Source organism: Pipistrellus hanaki (assembly GCF_964339955.1).
Source record: "Pipistrellus hanaki genome assembly, chromosome: 3".
Taxonomy (NCBI): domain Eukaryota; kingdom Metazoa; phylum Chordata; class Mammalia; order Chiroptera; family Vespertilionidae; genus Pipistrellus; species Pipistrellus hanaki.
This window is the reverse complement of record NC_140505.1, coordinates 159,530,223-159,548,812: the sequence shown is the minus strand read 5'-3', so window position 1 is coordinate 159,548,812 and position 18,590 is coordinate 159,530,223. Positions and strand designations below refer to the sequence as shown.

General features: G+C 37.1%; 1 protein-coding gene across 3 annotated transcripts in view; it reads right to left on the bottom strand.

Annotated features, from left to right (window-relative positions):
- Positions 1–18,590, bottom strand: part of SOX5 (SRY-box transcription factor 5) — a 936,670-nt gene that overhangs the window by 74,922 nt on the left and 843,158 nt on the right. For all 3 annotated transcript variants that reach the window (XM_084877223.1, XM_084877224.1, XM_084877222.1), the window contains one exon: positions 3,810–3,956. In XM_084877223.1, the coding sequence (XP_084733349.1) occupies positions 3,810–3,956 (147 nt within the window). The remainder of the gene's footprint in view (positions 1–3,809; positions 3,957–18,590) is intronic.

Here is an 18,590-nt window from a genome sequence, read left to right as displayed (position 1 = left end):
TGATGATGGTAATATTTATTGTCAGGCTATTTTTAACCTATTAAAGTTTACTGCTGAGTGAAACACAAGCACCTTTAAGGCATATTTTCTGAAAATAAGTGCTTGTAGAGAGTATGCTAGAGGATATTGAGCAAAGAAAGGACAGCTTTTCATTATATTATTGTTGTTACTTATTAGTAAAAAGAGGCATTTCATTTGTGTTGAACTTTTTATGTATTTAACAATAATTATAGATGAAAGGATATATAACATCCATAGTTTTTATTTTTTTATTTTATCGATTTTTTACAGAGAGGAAGGGAGAGAGATAGAGAGCTAGAAACGTCGATGAGAGAGAAACATCGACCAGCTGCCTCTTGCACACCCCCTACTGGGGATGTGCCCGCAACCAATGTACATGCCCTTGACCGGAATCGTACCCGGGACCTTTCAGTCCGCAGACAGATGCTCTACCACTGAGCCTAACCGGTTTTGGCAACATCCACAGTTTTATTAAACTTTATATGGTAGAAAAATCATGAGGGCTAATTTTCTTTCTTTTTTTGTTATAAATAATAGTTTATTGATATGTAGAGAGAGAGAGAAAGGAAAGGGGGAGAAAGAGAGAAACATTAATGTGAAAATACAACATGGATCTGCTGCCTGTGCTCGCCCCCTAACTGGGATGGAGCCTGCAACCCAGGCATGTGCCCTGTCTTGGGAATCAAACCAGCGACCTCCTGGGACAATGCCCAATCAACTGAGCTGCACAAGCTAAGGCAAGGCTAATTTTCAAAGAAAATTGAATTTTAAAGGTAAAATACAAATATATTTGTTAAATTATATATGATCATAGATACAGAAACAACCTATTTTTTTGCTAATATTAAATAACACAGATATGTGAAACCATAAAATGTGGCAGAATTATAACAATTTTTAAATAATCAGTTCTATACACAGTCTATGAAGTCCTATGAGTGTCTAGAACCATACAGTTTATAAAGCAGCATCCCAATTTTGGCAAAGAAAACCTTCAGTCACTTTTATGTTTGCCATTGTTATCTAAGAACAATGCCCAATAAACATCTGAATGGATGAATGGATGCAAAATTGGATAAGATTGACTAACACCAAAAGCTTCATGATTAAGGGATTTGGGGAGAAGATATTAATGATACTTTGAAATGGTAAGTAATAACACAAAATGTCCTATACAAAATAATACTGAATGTGAACTGTAATTTAAAAATAAAAATATGTCCTAATGTAAAGCATCATTATAAAGCATGATGTAAAAAAAAATAAATAAAACATAACATTAGTAAATCAAGAATAACAATAATGCCACACAGAGTTATTTGTGTGTGACAATGACTAGGTGGATACAGCCACTTATTTTATTAAAACTTAGTATGTATATGTAATATATTAAAACTGCTGGCCCATGAGACACTGCTTTAAAATTAAATTGTATCGACTAAATGTTATAATTCTTATCAAGTTTGAGAAAATGTATGCTCTAGACTCTCAGTTGTAGGGGAACAGGGGGAAATGGGTGAAGGGATTAATGTAGGAATTGGTGGTTACAGAATAGTCACAAAGACGTGGATTACAGCATAGGAAATACAGTCAACTGAGTCACGATGACTGTGTGTGGGGCCCAGTGGCTGCTTGAAGTATCACGGGAACCACTCTGTAAAATAACATAATTTTCTAGCCACTTTGCTGTACATGTGAAACTAATACAGAATACTATTGAATGTAAACTGTTATTGAAAAAAAGGTATGTTCTGCTGTCAGTATAAAGTAAAGCAGACCAGGCCCTAGGTAAATATTAAGCACTCAACATGCAAGGCCCATTACACAGCTGAAAGAGATCTGACAAGTGGCATATGTATATTTCCTAATGTCACTAGTGTGTATAATCATTTGTACTGTATATTTGCACATATTGCTGTGGAGTCACTTCTAAGGCCCCTGTCCAGGCTAAGTTATACTTTCAAATATGCACTGAGTGGCCAGATTATTATGATCTCTGAATGTATAATAATCTGGCCTGGTGCATGAATTCGTGCATGGGTGAGGTTGGGTCAGCCTGGCCAGGGGAAGAGGACATGGGCTGGGTGGTTGGTTGGCTGGCCTACCTGCTGGTCAAACTCCTGGTCGAGGGGACAATTTGCATATTAGCCTTTTATTATATAGGATATACACTGAGTGGTCAGATTATTATGCATTCAGAGATCATAATAATCTGGCCACTGGTTGCATTTCTCTCTTATTAATACAGCAAAAGACTTCAGAGTTTTGAGAAGGCAGAGGTTTACCCCTTCTCTTTCCAGTTCAGTCTCTAAATTAACTGGTTAACTGTGAAAGATAGCTGCCAGGGCACAAGAGGCTTAACACATTTCTTGGATTTTTTCCCCCTCTGTTAATACTTCCTAATTTTTTTTCAACTGTGTGACTATGACTACTCTTTCACTGTTACTCTTTAGACAGTTAAGCATGGCTTTCATGGACTGAAGAATAGAAGCAATTTTCTAGGTAATTCAGCAAAAAACAAGCACTGAGGATATATAACTGTATCAGTTTTCTACTTACCATTTTCTAATAGGTAGAGACTATGTGCAATTATTTCCCTAAGTAATCTCAGGGAAAACTACTTTATGGCTATTCTTCTTAATTCATCCATAGAATGTCTTCACACATATCATATAATAAGTTAGGTCTTTACAAATGCAGAAATTTAATTTTTCTGCATTCCTCTTCTTCTAAATTAAGAAACAAATTATTAAAACCTCTCCTGATTCTTTTTCATGTTCTCTCAGGAAATGTTTTTTTAGCTCCTAAAACTAAACTAGCTCTAAATAGTATTACTTCTAACACTATTATTATCTTCATACTGGAGGCCCAGTGCACGGATTTATGCACCAGTGGGGTCCTGCAGCCTGGCCTGTGGGATCGGGCTGAAACAGGCACAGGTTCTCTATTATCCCCTGAGGAGTCCCGGATTGTGAGGGGGTGAAGGCCAGGACAAGGGACCCCACTGGTTCACGATCATGGCCAGAGAGGGATGCGGAAGTTGGCCAGTCGGAAAGGGACCACGGGAAGGCTCCAGGGTATGTCGGCCCATTTTGCTCATTCCTGATCAGCCAGACCCCAGCAACAAGCTAACCTAGCCCTGGTGGTCAGTGCACATCATAGCGAGCAGTTGAGTGGCCTTAGTATATCATTAGCATATTATGCTTTGATTTGTTGAACAGTGTCAAGCAGACACTTAGGGTAATATGATTTTATTATATAGGATCTTTACCTGACAATTGCATTGGACAAAATGATATATCTAAAATTAAACTTATACCATTAACACCTTTTAAGTGATTGATGTTTAAATCAAACATTTTCTATATGCCCTCATTATACTCATATTTTAAGTTCCATTTCAGCCACCCCTTCTTTGGGAAACCTTTCCCACGGTCTCTCACGGAAGGTAATCTCTCTGTCCTAGTAACATCCAAAGTACTTTATCTGTAACTCTTTATAAGATTTTGTATCATAGAATATGGGTATCCATTTGATCACAATGTAAGCTAGTTGCGTACAGTATACTATCTTATAAATCTTTGTAGCACTCATTTCTTATAATAGCCATCTGTGGAATAAATGATGCTAACTGTATGTAAATTTACACGCACTGATCCTACTGGACTCATCTCCTTGAACACCCACAGTTTAGCCCCACTGCTGGCACGTAATAGATATTCAATACATATCACTGAATGAAAGTAAAACTCGAAATGGTAAAATATATAGCTTCTTCAAAAGGGTACCTTGCTTTTGGGTGGCGGGCTGTTTGTGCTCTTGTCTGTGTGAATGCTGGTAGGAGATACAGCAGCACCGAGGTTGCCTTGGGGTATGCCTGGGAGCTTTCCTCCTGGGGACACCTGCATCGCAGCCAGCTGGGCAGCATATAACTGCTGCAGAAGAAACAGAGAGAGGGGGGAACAATGAAAGACTCAGTGACAAAATTAATGCACCCTTCAGACAGTACCTACTTTCAGATACGGTATTTTTCCTATGGGTATTTTTGCTTTCTGCCCTGGAATACTTAAAGAAAGAAGCTGTCACCTAAACTTCCATGACTTCCTTTTTTTGGGAGGAGTAATAGAGACTACATATAAGAGGTTTCAGCTTCGGCCTGCACAGAGGTTCTAAGCAAATAACAGGCTGAATCATTACTCTTTCCCAAGATCTCTGGAAGGCAAGTATAGCATTCTTTGGCCAAGACCTCTTTTTGTTGTACATATTTTAAATTTTACACAGTGTGTTACAAAGAATGCAGCTTCATATACAAAGTAAGTTTCCTATTATTCATGTTTAAAGTACTATGCCTTTTTCCCCCAGACTTGTTGAAATGAGCACCTGTAACAATTTTTTGTGATTGTTAGTTGTGTAGAAATACAAAAAGAAAAAAGAAAAAAAGGAGAAAAAAAAAGCCATTGAGCAGGAATGGAAGGAGTTTTGGAAGAATATTATCTGGCCAGTCTACCTACACTGATAAAAATTAAGATGTTGCCAGAAGTCAATAATATCTAAACAAAGACAAATCTGAAATTATCTTGATGATTTGAGGTTTCAGGATTGTTGTCTAAACATGCATACTTTGCTAGGCCATCATATAATCATGTTTACTAAATAACCAATAAAATATTTTAAAAGTCAATTTAATAATAGAGCAAAGTTTTAATCTGATAATGATAGCTATATGATGTGGTATCTTAAAAAAGGAGGTTGTTTTAGACTCATGTGGTCATATAAAAATTTAAATTAATTTTTTTTCCATTTTTATTTAGCAGTATGTGAAAAATTTTAAATCTGGATGAGGGGACAATATATAGCAATTTTTCCCGAACTCTGATCAAAACTTCTCACTATTCCCAGATCACTGCATTTGCCACCAAGCATATCGATTTTCCTCATTGGCCTCTATTTTGAATACATTTTAATTTGTATCAAGTTTCATGTGTTCCTTAAATTTACATTACATTACAGAAGCATAAAAAGGCTTCAAGTCTTAAAGAATCTAATGTACCTCAGGTCTGCTGGAATTTTAACATAAACCAGACATTTTATTACTGCTGAATCTTAATCTGGTTATTCACAAATTACAATAACAAGAAATTTCAGTGGATTTAAAGAGGCCGACAGTGGTTCTCATACCTGGCTATATATGTGAGGGATGGTAACTTACAAATTAAATGCTGTGACATCATTCAACCTTATAAAAAATTAAGGTAATTTGTCTATCTATTTATTTTATTTTTAAAATATATTTTTATTGATATTTTACAGAGAGGAAGGGAGATGGATAGAGATTTAGAAACATTAATGAGAGAGAAACATAGATCAGCTGCCTCCTGCACACCTCCTACTGGGTATGTGCCCACAATCAAGGTACATGTCCTTGACTGGAATCGAACCTGGGACCTTTCATTCTGCAGGCCAATGCTCTTTCCACTGAGCCAAACCGGTTAGGGCTGTCTATCCATTTAAATATGCATGTTGAGTTATGTTAAAAGAATGGAGTAAAGAGATGATTAATATTTTATTTATTACACACTCTTAAGGCAATAACAATAGGTGTCTGTACTCAGTGAGATCTACAGTCCCAGAACCACTGGTTGACCTTGCTGAGGGGAAAAGGGTGACATGCGGTGGGGAATGAAAAGCCACCTGTTATAAGCATCCTGTGAACTATATAACAAAACCAGGTCTTTTATATATATACATATACAATCCTATATAATAAAAGCCTAGTATGCAAATCAACTGAATGGCAGAATGACCAGTGGAACAACCCATTGCTATGATGTGAACTGATCACCAGGGGGCAGATGCTCAAGGCAGGAGCTGCCCCAAGCCAGCAAGCCCCAGGCCTGCCAAGGTGGGTGCCAGCAGGGGGCCCAATCATCCCTGCAGTCACCCAACAAATTGGCCCTGATTCCCAGCCAGGCCTAGGGAACCTACCCATGCACGGGTTTCAAAATCTGTGCACGGGTAGGGTCCCTAGGTCTGGCCAGTGATCAGGGCTGATTGGGGCCTTCTGGTTGCCAGCTGAGGCCTTCCTTCATTCTGCGCCACCCTCTAGTGGTCAGTGAATGTCATAGTGAGCAATCAAACTCCCAAGGGGACATTTACATATTAGCTTTATATAGATAGATATAGACAGACAGATAGATAGATAGATAGATAGATAGATAGATAGATATAAACTAAAACAAAAGTTTAACATTTTCCTTGGAAGGATGGCAGATAAAGCCAAGAGTTAACTAATAAGATGCATTATAATAAATATTGATATACTTTAACTAACAGTTAAGTTGTTCTAAACATAAAAAACAAATTGAAACTCTAAACATAAAGAATTAAAGCTTTATAATAATTCTCACATCATGAGGTTAACCAGACTCACAGAATAACTCTTTTGCCTTGCACAATAACTTGACCATTATCTTAAAACTAATGAACACACAACATCATAGACCATTAGGTTTGCCAGTCTTTATATTGCTTAAAATATTCCATTTCATTCCATTTCCCTCTTCATATCCCTGTAGTAAATCAACAATGATTTTTTTAAAAATAAACAATCACATATTATTAAATTGTATCTACTCATTGATTAGTTAGTGCATTCTTGGTGGTCATGTGTTCATAAGTATGTTTCTTTATGTGTAGATACATGTAAATAATCCTCAATTTTGTCTCACGTTGTTCCATAATCCTACATTTTTTGTCTCTCCAGCAATTTGAGCTCTTTTAAGAACCATGATTTCTACCTCTAGTGGACTAATTAAAAGTAAGGCAAACCTCAATTCTAATCCCATGTCTGAGCCACTAACCTTGGGCAACTAAAATGAGGCACAAATCTATAATCTGCAAATTCAGGGATAAATGAAACTGAGCTTTAGAGGGTTGTTGTGAGAAGCAAATCACATAGTGTGTATAAAATACTCAGAAAAACACATGGCGAAGAATACTGAATAAATAACTAATAATTTTATATGTCTTTATTGATTTTTAAAAAATATATATTTTATTGATTTTTACAGAGAGGAAGGGAGAGAGATACAGAGTAGAGAGAAATATCGATGAGAGAGAGTCATCGATCAGCTGCCTCTTGCACGCCCCCTACTGGAGATGTGCCTGCAACAAGGTACCTACATACCCTTGACCGGAATCGAACCCGGGACCTTTCAGTCCACAGGCCGACGCTCTATCCACTGAGCCAAACCGGTTTCTTTTCTTTATTGCTTTTTTAGAGAGAGGGAAGAAGAGAGAGATAGAAACACTGCTGAGAGAGAAACACTGATTGGCTGCTTCCTATAGGCCCAATCTTGGAGATCAAGTCCATAGCCTGGGCATGTGTCCTGACCAGGAATAGAGCCAGCTACTTCTTGGTTCATGAGTCGATACTCCAACACTGAACCACACAAGCCAGGCAACTAGATAGTGCATATGCTAATACTTTGCTATAAACTGTGGACTATGGTAGTAAGGTAAAGGATACAGAAAATGAATAAACATAATTTCTTTCCTAAGTAAAGATTGATAAGCATAAAACAGTGAGACTATTCATGTATTATAACTGCATGCTACTGAAAAAACAGTAAATGAGTTAGTGCATTCTGATATGTTTTTATAAAATATATGTAGCTAGTTGAGCATAAAAAATGGAGGTGGCATTCTAAAAAGGGATAATAATTTAAAGAAAGGTACAGGGGCAGGAGTGAGTTAGTTGTTGCAAAGGGAACACAGGAAAGGGTGGAGCAGTGAGTAGCTGAGAGGATATGGTAGAAAGAACAATGAACTAATTGTCCTGGGCAGAGTACAATAGTACTGGATTTATAGGCTTAGTTCACCTTCTAGAAAAGCTTGAATTATAGGGAAAAAGGTTTAAATTTAATATGTGGACAAGAGAAAGCCACTGAATGTCTGAGAGCAATATATATGGCATTTTTAACTAAAATAAAGATAAGGCAAAATGATCAATTATGAGGTTATCAAAATTTAGTAGTGATATTTTTAATGATAACTTGAGTTGAAAAGTAACAGTTGTGACAATGAAGAGTGGAAAATGACTGCAAATTCATATTAACTGGAGAAAACTAAAAAGAAACTGAACAGGATGAAATCATATAATTTATATAAAGTCTTCATTTTATAGATATAGTACATAAATATTCATCTATCATACATTTTCATTAGTATACATAGTCATTGTTATCTTTGTAAGACAGCCAAAACACATGTAATTTTTTCCTTAAGGAAAAAAAAAAAAACATGAAGAAGTAAGTAACAAAGAAATTTTTCTATAATTTTGCATTGTGGTAGTAAAAATGCTAGAATCATTCAGTCACGGGCTTCCCCTAACATATAGCTCATTAAACACTTTAAGTATTAAGAGCATGTTGCAATGTACTATAACAATATGAGATTTAATTGTATTTATCTTAGTCAAACCTAATCAGTGTTTATTTATTTCCTGGCCTGTGCCCTGTGTACCAAAGTACTACTAGGCTGACAGTGGGCTGGGAGTTCATTAGCAGGCATTCTTGGTGCTGAGTTGTAATGATCCAATGTGTGGTCAAAATAAAGTCTGGTCTGGTCAGTATGGCTCAGTGGATCAAGCACCCCATACACCAAGAGGTCACTGGTTTGATTCCCATCAGGGAACATTGTGGACTCGATCCCCTACTCCGCCATAGGTGGAGTGAAGGAGACAGCTGATGCATATTTTTCTCTCATTGATGTTTCTATCTTTCCATTCCTCTATCTCTAAATTCAATAAAAAACAAACATGTTTTAAAAAAGTCTGATGGGACGATAAAGAATATATATTTTAACTTTAGTTAATTAGTACAGGTTATAGTGTTAATTAATTTGCACTATTAATTGATTGCTAATTGGAGAAAATACTACAATTGTATTTGGATAACATGGATTTTAACCAGTTAGATAGGATTGTATTTTCTTATGAAGATAATCATTTTACTCAGTCTAAGCTAGTGTTCAGTACTTTTCAGTGCTAGGAGTGGGGAAATTCCACAAAACAGCCCATTTAAATTCTAAGGTAAATTACTTCATTAATTACTTGAGATGGCAAGTTCTTGCCACTTCACCCTAATAAGTAAGCTATTTCCCCCAAATTGCTAAAAACACAACTTCTCCCATTGGCTACTAGCCTAGTGTCTAATTGCCATCTGGAGTATTTGGACTCAAAGCATTAGGTAGTGATGAAACTATATATCACTATTTGTTCCCTCAAACCATTTACTGCCTAGCAAACTCCTTGAAGGCAGGGATTATGTCCCTATTATTTAGTGCTTTCTCAGAAAATCCTAGAAAGAAGAAAAAAGAAGAAATGAGTAAAGGCAGAAATGAACCACATAAAAGAATATCATTAATCTTGAATGAAACTATATTTCCAGGAAATATTTAATATATATTTAATAATAAAATGACATTTTAAAAACCTGAAAAGAAATCGGCATCACTTTATTATTTGAGGAATTAGGAAAAAACAGCTATTGGTGATGTTGATTAAACTCACTCATTCACTTTCATTCATTAATTCTACTCACTTGAAAGGAACAAAGAAAATTCATTTCAAAACCTTATCAGCATAAGAACAAAAGGTAGCTTAATATACTCATTGTAGCCATTATTGTAATAGTAATTCAATTTAAAATTATGAACAGAAAAATAAGGTAAAGATTATTAGAAAAAGTTAATATCTTTTTGAAAAGACAATAGAACCAAGACATTAGGAATACAGATATTCTTAAATATTTTGGAAAATACAAATGAGAAATGCCTTATGTCTGATTGGTGGATATACACTCCTTACTGAATCCCACATATTTATTATTTAGAGAGTAAAAGGCACTTAGGCGCACTTAGTAGGAGCCTTAGTAGATGTAAATTATTGGGGGGGAGGGGGAATCCTTTTTTTTTTTTTTTTTTTTTTTTTTTTTTTGCTTAACTCAAAGCTTAATTTTCTATTTGAACTAGAATCAATTATCAGGTGTTTCTTTCTTGTGAGAAAATTTTGCATAAAGTCCCAGGAGACAGGGCTGACACTACATTTTGACAGTTACTCAGGAGTCAGTAGCATATGATTTGATTCAACTATCTTATCTTCCCTTAATGCAGCCATGGATTAAGAGAGAGAGAGACATTCATATTTTAATGGGAAAACAGTGCAAAATAAGTCATGCCTACTATTCTCTTTGTTCTTACCCTCCCCTTTTCTTACTCTTCACATCTTTCTTTTCCATGTCACCCAACTTCATACTAGATAGGAGAGCTGGGCACAAAAAGCACACAAAAAATTAATAAAGGACATTAAAATTACGACTAAAAACATTGTCTTTTCTAAATGCTGTATGGTAAAATATACTGATTCTTTAAGAAATTTGTGAACTTTGACATTGTCTCCCATTATATGAATGGAGAGGGACAACAGATTGCAAAACTATTTAATATTGTTTTTGTTGAATTAAAATTATTTTATAGGTAGAATAATTTTCTCCCAATGTTATCTCATATCCAACATCAGTCCATAAACGAGAGAAAAAATAGGTATATGGAACTATAAATGAATATTTTATATGTTTAATGTTCAATGAAACCAATGGGGTTGATTTAATTTGGCTGGAAGTTCAAATCCTTTATTAGTCTTGATGATCAAGCAAGCTCTCATTCAAAATTTAGCAGTGACTTCTAAACTCTTCAATATAGACCTAAGTTTTCAAACACAATGGAATACTACACTGCAGTAAAAAGAAGAAATTATTACCATTTGCAACAGCATGGATGGGACTGGAAAGCATTATGTTAAGTGAAATAAGCCACTCAGAGAAAGATAAATATCACATGATCTCACTCATTTATGGAACATACTGAACAACATAAACTGATGAACAAAAACAGATCCCGAGATAAGAAGCCTTGATTAGACCATAAACCTCAGAGGGAAGTAAGGGGGAGAGTGGGGATAAGGAGGAGAGATCAACCAAAGGACTTGTATGTGTGCATAAAAGCCTAACCAATGGACACAGACAACAGGGAGGTGAAGGCATGAATAGAGGGGGTAGGGGTTGGGGGGCAATTGGGCAATAAGGACACATATGTTAATACCTTAATCAATAAAGAAAAATAAACAAATAAATATAACTTTTGCAGAAAAATAAATAAAATGTAAGATATAGGGTAAAAAAAATAGCACCTTGAAGTTCAAATATATTCATAGAAATTTCAGGTATTTTTTTTTTTAACTGCAGGCACTGAAATCTGGCAGTAAGAGTTAATATATATCCACTGTGTTAACCACTTGGATTAGAGGTTTTATAACATGTTCATTATAATTTATTAGGATTTTCAAAATAGGTAAATGTATACTTCTAAAGTTTAAATCAAACTATGATATATGTTAGATGTGATGTGTAAGGAAAACATTTGTTTTTTTGTTTTTTAAGGGAAGGGACAAAACATAACATTTGTGAGGAGAATATTCAGAAAGCAATTTCAAGGCTCTATAAGTGTTATCTTTATTACTTAATTTCAGCTTCTTAATGTAACTTAAATGTGGAGTTTAAAGAGAAACTAATGTACTGGAGAAAATCTTTCAAAACATATCAGCATGTTTCAATGTGAATAAATCTGCTTTGCCCATTATTTTTCACAATATTTCTTCACTGAAAATTATCAGAGCAACTTAAGTTTAAACATGGACTTTCTTTTACTAATATTGTCTGCTCTTACTTTGGGTGTTATTCAAGTATATTGTAAAAAAAGAAAGAAGGAAGAAAAGGAGGGAGGGAGGGAAGGAGGGAGGGAAGAAGAGAGGGAGGGAGAGAGGAAGAAAACAGACCAAATAAGCTACATGTCTGAGAAAACAAGGGGCTGGCTGGTAGGGGACAAGCTATTCCTATTATGATCCACACCTCCATATAAGACATGGGTGGTTGGTCAGCCTGCCTGCTGGTTGAACTCCTGGTTGAGTGGACAATTTACACATTAGCCTTTTATTATATAAGATATACATTGAGTGATTAGATTATTATTTGTTCATAATAATCTGGCCACTAATTTGAGTGTGTGTGTGTGTGTGTGTGTGTGTGTGTGTGTGTATGTGTGTATAAAGCCAGGCTCCGTAACATGCAAAACTGCTGAATGGATGACCGAATGCCAGGCTCTGGTGAACTGGGTTAACTGGTGGCCTCAGTCCCTCCTGGGTCATGGGTGCCATGGAAACCCAGCACTGACTGCTGCCCTCACAGGCACTGCAGTGATCTAGCACTGACTGTTGACATCAAGACTGGTATGATGTGATTGGTCATGGGACTCCAAAATCACCCCACAATCTCCCCGCAGAGGGAGGCCTGGTCAGGCCACCAGCCAGGGGGCTCTGTGATCGCCCCAAAGAGGAAGGCCCAGTCTACCCTCCGGTGGCAGTGGGTGGGGTCTCACTCTGCAGGGTAATCAATTGCCGGCTCTTGAACTGTGAGAGAGCACACAGGTCAGGCTGAAGGACCCACCTCCCACTGAGTGCATGGATTTTGTGTACTGGGCTATTAGTAAAGCCTAAGCAACTGTTCAACTGGAGCTATGATGCACACTGACCACCAAGGGAAAGAAACTCAATTCACGGGCATGGGAACATGGAACAGACTGATGAATTTCAGAGGAAAGTGGGGAGGGGAGAGGGCAGGAAGAGATTAACCATAGATCTTATATGCATACTAGAGGCTGGTGTACGGATTCATGCATCAGTGGGGTCCCTGAGCCTTGTCTGTGGGGATTGGGCTGAAGACAGGAGTCCAACATTCCCTGAGGGTTCCTAGATTGTGAGAGGGTACAGCAAGACCAAGGGACCTCGCCATTGCACAAATCTGTGCACTAGGCCCCTCTCTCTCTCTCTCTCTCTCTCTCTCTCTCTCTCTCTCTCTCTCTCTCTATATATATATATATATATATATATATATGATAGTTTCTCTCTCGTGCTCTCCCTCCCTGCTTTTCCCCCTCCACAAGCCATCTCCATGCACTGCACAGTAATCCATTACAATATGTTCCAACATCTGCCTCCCCATATGATGTATGACCTATTCCATTGACCCTTTTTATGCCGCTTCAGACTTGCTGCTCGATATATATATCCTGGAAATATGTTGTCTAGGCAAAACTGGAATAAAAAGTAAAATATCAGCCCAGTCCATGTGGCTCAGTGGTTGAGTATTGACCTATGAACCAGGAAGTCATGGTTTGATTCCCTGTCAGGCACAGGGCACATGCCTGGGTTGTGGACTCAATCCCCGGTATGGGGTATTCAGGAGGCAATCAATCCATGATTCTCTCTTATAATTGATGTTTCTATATTTCTTTCTTTTCTTCTCTGAAATCAGTAAAAATATATATATTTTAAAAAGTAAAATATTATCTCTCTCTGTAGTACATTTTTATGATTAAAAGCCATATGGTGCTAAGCAGGTACTGGAAATATCAAGGGGGGACACTTGGTAAAGTATCTGATTGTCCAACCCCTGGGCTGTACACCTGTAACTAAAACATAATATTATTAAATCTGAACTGTAACTGAACAAAGAAGCTATGTTATCTATGTGCAACTGCTTTCACCAAATATTAACAATACACAGATCTTTTTTATTTATTCCAAATTGAGTCCCACTCAGTGTGATACTTGGATGGAATACGGAGCTATCAATTAGGGGTGGAGTGCTGAGAAGGTGTGAAAGTGGCATCCTGCTCAAAATTATAGAACGCGTGTGAACTGACTTAAATCCCAAGACCTTTTTCACAGGTATGATGCTCTCGTGCTGTTTCTGTCACATTGCAAATACCAAAGCATATAAATAAGAAACACTTGAAATCAGCTGATTAAAAAGGCTTTCTTCATGCGTCACATACAAGTAAATCTTAACTAGCTAGAAAACACACACACACACACACACACACACACACACACACACACACACTTTGACTTTTCTAATTGAAGCAGTTCCGTAAAGAACCAGATCTATTTGCGCGAGTCAGGCAAGAAAACACCAACTGATAGTTTCTCTCTCGTGCTCTCCCTCCCTGCTTTTCCCCCTCCACAAGCCATCTCCATGCACTGCACAGTAATCCATTACAATATGTTCCAACATCTGCCTCCCCATATGATGTATGACCTATTCCATTGACCCTTTTTATGCCGCTTCAGACTTGCTGCTCGTTACTGTGGGCGGATGAGGACTGCGTCTATGCCTGAGGTCACCAACAAGTAAGTACCTCTCCATTTGGCAAGGTAAGAAGGACACTGGCTGCAACGCTCTTCAAACATCTATATACCAGTTACTATGCTCATATCTCTAAGTGGTTTATTTTTTTTTTGAGCAATAAAACACTGCTGAAATTCCCTTCAGAGTAATGATAAGAAGAGAAATGCCTGTTTACCAGGATGGAGAAGCTCTGTTGTTACCGACTATTCATTATTTAATACAGAAAAACTGACTATTCTAGAAAGATTTTAAAAGAAAACATTTCTATTTGCCTAAGATCATCATTGGGAAACCATTGTTCATTTTAGCCCACTAGATTGGGGAGGGGTGTAATAGTCATCAACATTTTAAAAATAGCATTTTATCTCAGTACAAAAAGAATGACTAGTTCATAGTAAGTCAGACTAAGTATTATTTTGCCTAGTATAAAAATCAGACTCACTTCCAGAATGCATAGCTGCTAGATTCTTGAAAGTGTAAGGCACTCAGAGGGAGAGAGAATGGAAGAGCCAGGATTTTCTCGGTGGCGATACTGAGCCAGCCTAGAGGCCTGCATGCTGCTTCAGGGCGCACCGTAACAATTCTGTGTGCTCAGTGGAATAAAGGAAAGCTCTCAGTGGTTCAATAACTTGCCAAAAGTTAATCAACTAGCAGTTCCAGAAGTATGAGTATCCATGGTAGTTCTCTTTCTAGCTTGTGCCATGTAACTTGCCACATGAGGACGCATGTTACTGTGTGAAAATGCTTTCCAAACTTACACTTCATGTGATGCAGTCATCTCCCTCTACTGATTGGGAGTCCCCTCCCTGTTGGTCAGTGGACATAGGGTGTCTCCTGAACTCTGAGTCCACAATAATTTCCAAGGCCAAAGGTTAAAGCTTCAAGAGTAAAGGGTTTCTTGAATGTTTGGTGACAGAGCTCTACTCTCCCTGAGGAAAGCACAGCCATTGAAGAGTTTTCTCTTTAATTGTTTTTGTTTCACTGCTAGTACTAATAGCCAACATGTATGATGGGTTAAAATGAAAAGGACTTCTTCCTATGGATTTCCCACTTAGTTTTTTCTTCATTGTTTTCCCTGTAAATATTTAAGATTAAGACAATATTGTCTATTAAAATTAGTGTTGATTATCTGAGTACATCAATTAAGAAAAACTGACCTAAATTTCAAGAGAAACATGGACACAGAATAATAACAATAGCAGCAAAAGTAACCATAAGAGCTAAAGTTGATAGACGGATGCTAACTGTATGTCAGGCCCATGCTTACATCTCGCGGAACCTTCTCAACAGCTTTAGGAAATAGATATTGTTTGTATTTTCTGGAGGAGGACACTGAAAGTCAGAGGAAGTAAAAATCATTTGTCCAAAGGAACAGGTAAGAGGCAAAGTTGAGGTTAGAATCCAAGTCTTTTTAGAGAGACTCAAACGCTTAACCTCTATGTTATATGAACTCTGTTTCTTCTGGCCATTTTAATACAGTTGTAGGATTTGGGGCTTTGGGTCCAAGAGTTGGACAAGTCTGAGGAGGGCAATCCTAACAGTGCTTCTGACAGTGGTTGGGTTCTTGTGATAAAAACTGTATTATGGCAGAGGTAGGGCAGGAAGTGATAAATATTCACCCTGCTTCTTCCCCTTGGCTCCTTTCAGTATCACACTGTTTCAGTGGGTTTTCTTCAGTTCACTGTGTTAGAAGAGCAGATATAATGTTCTCAGGGAGATCAGGAAGGGCTTCCCTATAAATATAATTACTTCAAGTGAAAGTACACACATGGAGTAGGAAAAGGACTCGGCAGCACAGCGGGAGAGAACAGGACAAGTAGAATCCTGGGAGGAGGCCAGTGCGGCTCCAATGGGGTGGGAAAGATATCTGCAAAAGTAGATGGGAAGCTGAAACAGCTTAAGAAGAGGAAAGACATAATTAGATTTGCATTTCCACAAGATTAGTCTAAATATAATAAGGAGAAGTGATTGAAAGGGTTTGTTCACCTGCAACCCACTTTTAACTGAAGTAGTAACATCTACCTAATCTCTTTATTTTACATGATTTAAAATTGATTCAATCTCAATGTAGAATATATCTGGACATATAATTTTCAACATTCTGAGTCATTCTTATTTAAATATTTGCTCTTTTCTGTATAACTTAGAATGTAATCATATGTTTAAAAATATATATTTGGCTACAATTCAATCACTAAACTTGGTTTTCTTGACCATTTAAATAGAATAAGACAGGCAAAACTGGTTTGGCTCAGTGGATAGAGCATCGGCCTGTGGACTGAAAGGTCCCAGGTTTGATTCTGGTCAAGGGCATGTACCTTGGTTGCGGGCACATCCCCAGTGGGGGGTGTTGCAGGAGGCAGCTGATCCATGTTTCTCTCTCATCTATGTTTCTGACTCTCTATCCCTCTCCCTTTCTCTCTGTAAAAAGTCAATAATATATCTATATATATTCTATCTATATCTATATCTATATCTATCTATCTATCTATCTATCTATCTATCTATCTATAAATAGAATAAGACAGACATATTAAAAAGGAGCCATTTGCACCATCCAAATCACACATTATCCTTATATCAATTAAAATAACAAAAACACACACTGACTACACTTTGCATTTACAATGTGTTTGGACTTTCATTAGCAACTTGGATCACAAGAGGCTTCTTTTCCAATTGCATAGGACACATTCTTCACGCAGTATGGAAATCATCCAGAGAGCGCTAGCTGGTGTGGTTCAGTGGATAGAGTGTGGGCCTGAAAGGTTGCATGTTCAATTATCATCAAGGATATATACCACAGTTCTATCTGGGGTGTGTGTGGGAGGCAACCAATCTATGTGTTTCTCTCACATTGATGTTTCTCTCTGTCTCTCCTCCTCCCTCCCACTCTCTCTAAAAATTAATGGAAAATGTTCTTGGGTGAGGATTAACAACAACAAAAACGAATCATCCAGAGATATAGTTAACAATTATATCTACAGCTTTCCTGCTTTAAATTGATTGAGTCACTTAATACTTATCTATTGGCATCTATTATATGCCAGGCACTGTTTAGAAAGCTAGAACATATCCATTAAGGATAGGATTTTGACTGTTTCCCCCAAGAGACTTGCAAGAGTTTAATCTTTCATTAAATCTATCCAGTTTTTTTTTTATATTACTCCATATGACATGATGTATTACTTATAATTTCTATGAGGAAAAAAAATATCCACGGTTTCTAACATTTGTAAATGAATATTGTTCTCAAAAGAACTAAAGTCTTTCCTCAACATGCATCATTGAAAGATACATGCTACACCATGGATAAAGCTTGAAAACACTATGCTAAGTAAAATAACTCAGACACAACAGGACAGATATTATATGATTCCACTTATATGAGGTACCTAGAATAAGCTAATTCATAGAGACAGAAAGTGGAATGGAAATTGCCAGAGACTGAGGGAAGGTGGTAAGGGGACATGAATTTATTTATTTATTTTTAATATATCTATTTATTTTTTACAGAGAGGAAGAGAGAGAGACAGTTAGAAACATCTATGAGAGAGAGTAATAGACCAGCTGCCTCTTGCACGCCCCCTACTGGGGATGTGCCTGTAACCAAGGTATATGTCCTTGACCAGAATGGAACCCTGGACCATTCAGTCCACAGGCTGATGCTCTATCCACTGAGCCAAACCGGTTTCGGCAGGGACATGGATTTCTTATTTAATGGGTATAGTGTTTCCATTTGGGATGAATATGAAGCTCTGAAAACATTGTGAAGGGATGTAATGCTTCTGGATTGCACATTTTGTACTATTTAAGGTTGTTAAATGATTAAATTCATAACTTTATTGTTATGCATATTCACCACAGTAAAAAAACAGATGATTAGGAGGGAAACAGAACAGCATCACAGTTTTTCAGTACCACATTAAGCTTTATTACTTTAAAACAATTTTTCTCCTAATTTGCTCCCTGGGTGCTGGATCATTTTATACATTAATCCTAAAGAACAATTTTAAAGGGAGAAAGAAGTCTTGTTATTGTAAAGTGAAAAAGAGGGTGGAAATAGTAGCATCCTTTAAAAACAATGATGAAAAGTTACCCCAGGCTTTGAAAACACATATCAATAAAAGCAAGAGGCAGGAGTACCTGGGTCTAAATCAAACAAATCAAGTGATGTCCATTTCAAACTCATGGTGGCTTTGAAGCAGATGCTACTGGGTCATGAGATCATTTCAACCCTCCCCTGACTTTGCAGAAGCACAACAT